The sequence below is a fragment of the Dipteris shenzhenensis genome, chromosome 6 (assembly GCF_047967505.1).
Source record: "Dipteris shenzhenensis isolate YYH24624 ecotype China chromosome 6, Dip_SZ_1.0, whole genome shotgun sequence".
Taxonomy (NCBI): Eukaryota; Viridiplantae; Streptophyta; class Polypodiopsida; order Gleicheniales; family Dipteridaceae; genus Dipteris; species Dipteris shenzhenensis.
In genome coordinates, this window is record NC_141601.1 from 46,484,302 (window position 1) to 46,491,763 (window position 7,462).

The 7,462-nt window shown below is 40.6% G+C and overlaps 1 protein-coding gene across 4 annotated transcripts; it reads right to left on the reverse strand.

Annotated features, from left to right (window-relative positions):
- Window positions 1-241: 241 nt before the first annotated feature.
- Window positions 242-7,235, reverse strand: LOC147901239 (putative RNA-dependent RNA polymerase 4). 4 transcript variants are annotated; one of them, XM_087376310.1, is made up of 11 exons: window positions 7,089-7,235; window positions 6,157-6,943; window positions 5,894-6,023; window positions 5,496-5,570; window positions 5,233-5,404; window positions 4,900-5,104; window positions 4,643-4,730; window positions 4,399-4,548; window positions 4,187-4,264; window positions 4,002-4,105; window positions 242-274 (listed from the first exon to the last, which is right to left on the reverse strand). In XM_087376310.1, exons 2-11 carry the CDS (start codon window positions 6,792-6,794, stop codon window positions 265-267), a joined length of 1,650 nt encoding a protein of 549 aa, XP_087232436.1. In that variant the 5' UTR covers window positions 6,795-6,943; window positions 7,089-7,235; the 3' UTR covers window positions 242-264. The 4 variants fall into 4 exon arrangements, with proteins under 4 accessions (XP_087232436.1, XP_087232435.1, XP_087232433.1 ...); XM_087376309.1 differs by lacking the exon at window positions 242-274 and having other exon boundaries at window positions 3,706-4,105; window positions 6,157-6,875; XM_087376307.1 differs by lacking the exon at window positions 242-274 and having other exon boundaries at window positions 3,706-4,105.
- Between the last annotated feature and the right edge of the window lie 227 nt (window positions 7,236-7,462).

Genomic DNA, 7,462 nt, shown 5'->3' on the forward strand with positions numbered 1-7,462 from the left:
ACCGTAGCTTTGAAAGCTTTGAAATGCCCAAACACTTCACTTTTCTTTTTCATAAAATACACCCAAACTTTTCTGCTATAGTCATCGATAAAAGTGACAAAATAATGACAACCTCCAATAGATGGAGCTTTAGTAGTCCACACATCAAAGTGGATTAATTCCAATGGCCTCTTACTCTCTTAAACATATTTAGAAAATAGTTTCCTTGCCTGTTTTTCAAATTGACAGGCTTCACATACCTTATGCATTTCTGCAACCTTGAACTCAGACAATCCTGCAACAATATTTTAGACCTACATTAATTTAAGTCGCTTTACATTAACATGACCAATGTGTTTATGCCAGATATCAATATTTGCAACTACACCGATCCCATGTACAAACATTATTGCACTCAATTCAGACATGTGCGCATCCAACGTAAATATCATGCCCTTCTTCTTCCGTTTTACTATCAAGCCACCTTTATTTTTCATATCCTCAACAAAGCATCCATGATTAAATCTGACCTGTAAGCCCTGCTCAACCATTTGACCAACAAAAATCAAGTTCTTGGTGATATTCGAGACATGAAATACATCAGACAAGTTTTGTTTTTTTTCATCCTACATAGATAAAGAAATTTTACCAATCTGCACAATAAGATATGCAGTATCATCACCAGTCTCCACAAATCCTGATCTTTTCATTTTTCTTGCATCTTGCATCCATTCTGCATGACCTGTCATGTGATTTGATGCACATGAGTCAACATACCACATCATTACTTTCTTTTGTACTTGTCATAAAATTGATTATGTGCTACACCATAAACAAATGCTCATTTATGTCATCACCTTGTTTACTAGAGGATGCATAATTGTCTTGCTGTAATTTTTCAATCATGATGTCATTCTACTTTTTATAGCAATCTTTAACCATATGACTCATTTTACCACAGTAGCAGTATTCAGCATTGCTGTTTGCATTTTGACCTCTGTCATCCACCACGACCTCTTTGGCTCTCCCTACCTCTAAAGTTACCACGTCCTCCTCTATAGGACTAGTTTTCTTGAATTTGCTGCATATTCTGATTTCTACCACGACCTCCAAATCAGCCTACTCTACTTCTGTCTCTGCCTCTACCAGCATTTGAGTAAAAGACAGCTTCTTTTAAAGTTCCTCCTGAAAAAGATGCACCACCATTTCTCTGCTCTTCAGAAATTAGAAGAGCAATCAACTCCTCAAAATCAAAAAAATTCTCACGGACGGCAATGGATGTCCGAAATTGTGCATAATCCTTTCCTAGACCATTCAAGGTCACATAAACTAAATATCATCTTTCACTGACGATCCAATAGAAACAAGTGCATTTGCAATCTTTTTCACCTTCATGTGGTAGTCATTAATACTCATATTTTCTGTCTGCACATTATTCAACTCCTACTTTAGCTACATTTTCTTGGCTTGCGTATTTGTGCTATACATTTTTATCAAAGTATCTCACCCCTCATTCAACGTGCTTACATCTAGAATATGCACAATCATAGAATCTAAAATACTGATAGACAACCAATATATAACTTTTCTGGCTCTCATACCAGCCTTTAAATGCCTGCAAATCATGTTGATTTAGAACATTAGGAATAACCGGTTCTTGTTCAGCTCTACTAATGAACTCTCAATAGCCTTTTCCCTTATGAAAATTCGTCATTTTAAACTTCCATGCTTGAAAATTGTTCTTATCAAGCTTTTCAGTGACAATTTATGAAAGATCATCAGACGCCATTACAAAACACTGCAAAATATTCTGTTACTGCAAAAAAACACAACTTCTGTCTCAAAAGGACATATCTGCAAAACTGACAAAAGTGATATTTGACTACACAGTCACTTTCTAATGACGATTATGCACAGTAATGAACTCCCAATAGCCTTTTTCCTTAAGAAAATTCGTCATTCCAAGCTTCCATGCTTGGAAGTTGTTCTTATCAAGCTTTTCAATAACAAGTGGTGAAAGATCATCAGACGCCATTACAAAACACTGCAAAATATTCTGTCACTGCAAAAAAACACAACTTCTGTCTCAGAATGACAAATCTGCAAAACTGACAAAAAGTGATATTTGACTACACAGTCACTTCCTAGTGATGATTATGTATCAACAGGCAATAAGAATGATTATGTCACTCCCAATATCTCTGCGCACAGGCATACGATGTAATTTCTACGATAACTTTTCACCGACCTGCAAAACAATGATCGCACAGCAAAAACATGACACTTTTCTGAGTGCTTGCAAAAAACTTCCGCTACCATAACGGGTCCCGAAACGGCCTCAAATCAAAAAAATAATTTTACCAAAGGCTTTGCCCTATCTCGTAACATATACAACCCTTTTGTCACACTGCGAATGGCGTGCCAATCTGAGACAGTGCACTCTTGCACTTTCCGACTGTGCTACCTACAGAGATTTGCTTCCAAACTCGAAAAAAAAGCAAAGCAACACTGATCCTCTTACTAGGATACCGCGAACTTAGTTTGCTTTCTTGAGCTTCTTACCACAAACCGAGCTCTGATACCACGTGAAAAGAGTGAAAGAGAAGGAAGGAGTCTCACTTGCAGCTTTCTCACATACACAATGAGGGAACATACACAAAGATGAAGACTGAAAACAATTTTACTCTTCTTAGTTGTGAAAGCTAAAAGAACTCTAAGAACAAAAGAATAGGTGAACCCTATACGTGAGTCTCGAACCAAACTCAGCTAACTAAGGTGACATACTGACTGAGCCTATAACTAGAGTACATAAAGATAGCTGTCATCCAGCTATTATTTATGGACAGTGTATCAACCGCATCTGCAATTAACAAGTCGATGACATAAATGCACACTGATCACCCTGACATATCACGAGTGGAGCTCGATATCTCAACACCTCAAGGAGATGGACAAAGTAAGAATGCCAATGAAACCATAATTACTTTACTTTGAGCTTATGTCCATGACCAACCTAGAAGGTAGCCAGAGTTCTTACCCATGTTAGAGTTTGCTTATAATAACATTGTACATACTTCCACCAAGAAAGCCCCATTTGAAATCATCTATGGACAATGTTTACCCACTCCAATAACACACTTGGGGGAGCGAATTTTTGCTACTGACCAGTTTGCTGAGGATATGTCACAGGTTATTGAGCAGGTAAAATAACATATTTAGAAGGCCCAGGTTCAACAATCCAAGGCAACCAATAAAAAAAGAAAAGAAGTTTATTACAAGAAGGATGATTGGGTTTTACTGAAGATTGATAAAAGAAGAATCAAGTCAGTGAGAGGAAGTACAAAACATGTCAAGTTAGCACCGAAGTTTTATGATCCATTCCAGATTTCAGCAGCTTTATATCCAACAGAAGGATCCAGAGCGTATGAGCTGAAATTACCAGCCCACTAGCATATGCAGGATATCTTTCATGTGAGCAATTTGAAGAGATACCATGGCGATACTTCTGCGTTTTTGGATACTCAGCATCAAGAACCTAAACTTGAAGATGGGACTAAAGTTCTTACTCCGAAACAAATCGTGTACCATAAAGAGAAGTGTACTCGTGGAAAGAAGAGATATATGTATTTACTGAAGTTTAAAAACAGCCAACTAGTGATGCACAATGGATGGAAGAAGAGTTCTTTAAAGATTTTCTACAGATACTCGCAGATTATAAAGAGGCAATGCAATTGCAGAAGTAACAAGAGAAAGTGCAGGTAAGAGGAAGAGACAAGCAATAATCCAGAAGAGGACTTCTGCTCATTCAAGCATGAGGGAGTGTAATGACAAGAGAAATGATTATTTAGTTAATTAAATGTCACTCTATGTGTTAGCAACCACAGTTCGCAGCTAGCAAGATACTTTCATGTTTAAAATAGGTTGAAGGCTTGGTATTCCAATTTCCAACAAAGCGAAGACTGTAAGCCCACTTGTATACATTTTAGGTAACATTCTTGCCCAGACACAACATTTCAACATACCTTGTTCCGCAAATTTCCAGAGAATCGAATGTTGGAGAGCAAATGTTTGGATCATTTCTGACCTTCCTCATAGAATATCGCACTAGAATTGTTCCAGGAGGCAGCTGTTTCAACAACAAAACAATAAGAAAGCTGGTTAACTGAAAATTCAAGGATTGGTGGAAAGAAAATGCTAGAAGATGTACCTTTCTATTTACTAGGAGTACTCCTTTGTATATATTTCCTCTATGAAACAGCCGCACTTGAATAAGCAAAGGATACTCCTGCACACAAATAAGCCTTTTATGTCCTAAATGTTATCATGGAATCAACTAGGCCTTCACAAAGAACTAAAAGCCAGAGAACACACTAGGTTCAGTTGTTGGTTGGCCTCCTAGGAACAGGTGAACATCTTTACCTCCTTGCAAGGACCTGATGATATGAGCTTCTTGCCCTCAAAAACACCAACAGGGCATAACCGCATGAGATCCTCAGAAATAAAACCAGCCCCATCTGTTGTAATGAGTTCCTCACCATTCACTCCTCTGACAATGATGTTATTTGCATCCTAAGCAAAAAAAATTATCAATAGTGAATAGATCTGCTTCTGTGGCCCATTTGGTGCACTAAAAAGAGTGGGCAATCAAAAAACAGGCTAATACCTTGCAACACACATCCGGGATGTCTACAACTTTCACTTGTGAAAGTTGTAACGGAGCTTGTAGAGTCTTTGACAACGCAAGCTGCATTCTGTAAACACCAGCTTCGCTAAGGACTAGAAAACATTAAAAAGCATTCTTTTTTTTTTTTTTTGGGGGAGAGGGGGGGGAGGGGGCGGCGCACAGGCACATTAAAAAGCGTGTGCTAGAAAACATACTCTAGCATAGGGCAAAGCACATTCAAACTTGGAGATAGTAACCTGGAAATACGCTTTGACAGATTAGCGATTGTGTGGAAGTGACCAAAATATTGTCGGGCCTCTCCAATTGTTTTGTATTTTCGAAAGGCTGGATTTTGCAGGTCAGCTTGTGCCTCAGATTGAATGCAAAGAAAATAACATTTTGCTTGTGCTGAGGTATCCCAAGAGGGCCTTGACTTCTTTTTCGGCTGATCGCTCTTAAACCCTGAAAGAGAAATAGCATCAAAAGGCTCACAAAGCCTCAAATTGTAGGAAATAACATCAGATTCACTCTACGTAGGACCCACAGTCATGTTTAATTAAATTTCAGTGTCTCGTGGGCTGCGGCTTTACCATAGAACTGGTAAGTGCGCAGGCCAATGTGGAGCCCTTCAATCTGGAGGCCTCTAAGCAAAATTTCACATGCCTTAGCCTCATCCTTTATGGCTTCCAATTCCACTCGCATAACATTTTCATCTTGAAATGCCCGTTGTAAGGGCCTTCCCTCATTTTTCAATGTCATGTCCTGGATGCCCACCGTCCAAACATTTTTGAAACAAATAGAGACAAAGCTTAGAATCATGCAGTAGTAACTCACATAAATGGAAGTAGCTTACCATTGAGATGACTTGACCCTTCTTATCTACTTTACAGCTGTACAAAGCATGAAACGCATTGAAGTCGCAGCCCTCCTATCAAGGAACCGGAGGAACCAGATGTAGCAAATGTAGCAAACGTAGCAGCATTTGGAAAAAGTGACTGCTCCACATAGGACCACTATCTTCTAGAAGCCATAGTAGTACGCATGTGCAACAACTATGGCTTCTAGAAATTAGTGGTCCTCTGTGGAGCAGGTAGATGTGTGTGTGCGCGTGCATGTGCGTGTGTATAGGGAGAGACTAGCACCCCTCCATAAGAATAGAATATATCCAATCTTACAAACTGATTTTTTTAAGAAATGAGGTTGTCTTGCTTTGGTGGAACACAATTTCACAAACCTAGCTCGAATGCATACATGAAAGGTCCTTTTGGCCTTGTTGTTTCCTGATTGATGCCGGAGCCAATCTTCCATGTGATAGAAGCCCCATTCTTGGAACATGTGTAGGTTCTCCACAGAGAGATGCGTCATGAAAGCGTCCCTATAGCTAAAGAATGCACAGCAGTATCCTATAAGCATGTACCATTTCCTTCAACCAGTCACAGCAGTACCATATAAGCAACCATGTACCATTCCCTTAAACCAGTCACAGATTGTTTCCAAGAAAGTGCACAACTTACGGGTGAAAATATTTGAGGATCAAGTGGCGCTTGGGAAAAGGGAGCTGCCCAAACGCAAGCCATTTATCTTCAGCTAGTGTCCAATCAAGTTGCCTCGCTGCAGCCGGCTTAACAACCTGCTCTAAGGAGACTGAGGAACGCTCACTTTCACTGTTGGAGACTACTAGGGGTTCCAGTGTTGCAGGCGTAGGATCTGCATAGCTTGTACTAGCTTGAGACTCCAGAATTCGACCCAAGGCATCGTTTTTAAGTGCCCCAAGTGCAGCTGGGTTTGAAACAAGGCATGATGAATCCTTCCTCTGTGTAAGCAACCCATCTGTATTGCGTGGAGTTCTCTCTTTCTCAATCGCCAAGTTCTGGAGATCGGCATCCGAGACCTCCGAGAGCGTTCGGTTCACCAACTTCTCAATACTAGGTGATTTAGCAATGACCTCCTTTATCATAAAGATGACATAGCCGGATGCATTTCTAATTGGAGTAGAGGACTTCACAATAGGGTCCAAAGCAGAGATTGCGCTAGCTTCGTCCAATACCGCCAGTCTTGACCTGGCATCCTCATTCACCTCTTGGCCTGACCTCCTGCTGATCACAGCCAGCCTCTCCTCCACAACCCTGGAAAGGACGACCTTTCCAGTCATAGCTGGTCATGAACCTCGCAGGCAGAAGCTCTCATTTGCGGAGCATCTGCAGTAGCATCTTTTCGTCTCCGCATTTTCCATCTGCCCGTCAAAGCCGAGCTTAGAAAGGCAATACCGGTAAGAATACCCCCCAGATTCTCCTCTGCGAACTGCAAAGCCAAAGCTGCTACTTGCGTCAATCAAATGAACGACCCAACTCAATTTTGCTGGTCTCTGAGGCCTCCTATGAAATTTCAAATGGAGGTGAAACCAGAGGATGGCGGTGTGCAAGTGAATCGGACCTTGAGGACTCACCTGAGCTGCCCCAGCTGCTGAGCAAAAGGAGGATGGCGGTGTGCAAGTGAATTGGACTCAAATGAGCTGCCGCAGATGCTGTGCAACCAGAGAAGCTTTCGAGAGTCAGCAGCTGTGGAGTGTGATCAGAAATTGTGCTACACTAGAAATGACCGCCTTCATTTTGAACTTTAATCAATCATTGTCGGAACACAGACACTCTCAATTGTAATTCATCATTATCCGAGTATGCATACTCCCCCCATACATTGTAATTCATCATTATCCCATCATAGAAGCCCACGATCTTGGAAATTTGGCATTAGTATTTGTTCCCCCATGCCTAAGTGTCGATTAACTTAGCCTAACCTGATGAGTGTCTATTAAGGTGTAGT

Bases quoted from the DNA above. Each gene is read 5' to 3' on its own strand.
- LOC147901239 (XM_087376309.1), bottom strand. From the start codon at position 6,794: ATGACTGGAAAGGTCGTCCTTTCCAGGGTTGTGGAGGAGAGGCTGGCT. The intron at 5,405-5,495 runs GTAAGCTACTTC...GTGGGCATCCAG, and splicing joins AGGGTCAAGTCATCTCAATG to GACATGACATTGAAAAATGA. The intron at 4,549-4,642 runs GTATTAGCCTGT...TTTTTTGCTTAG, and splicing joins TCCCGGATGTGTGTTGCAAG to GATGCAAATAACATCATTGT.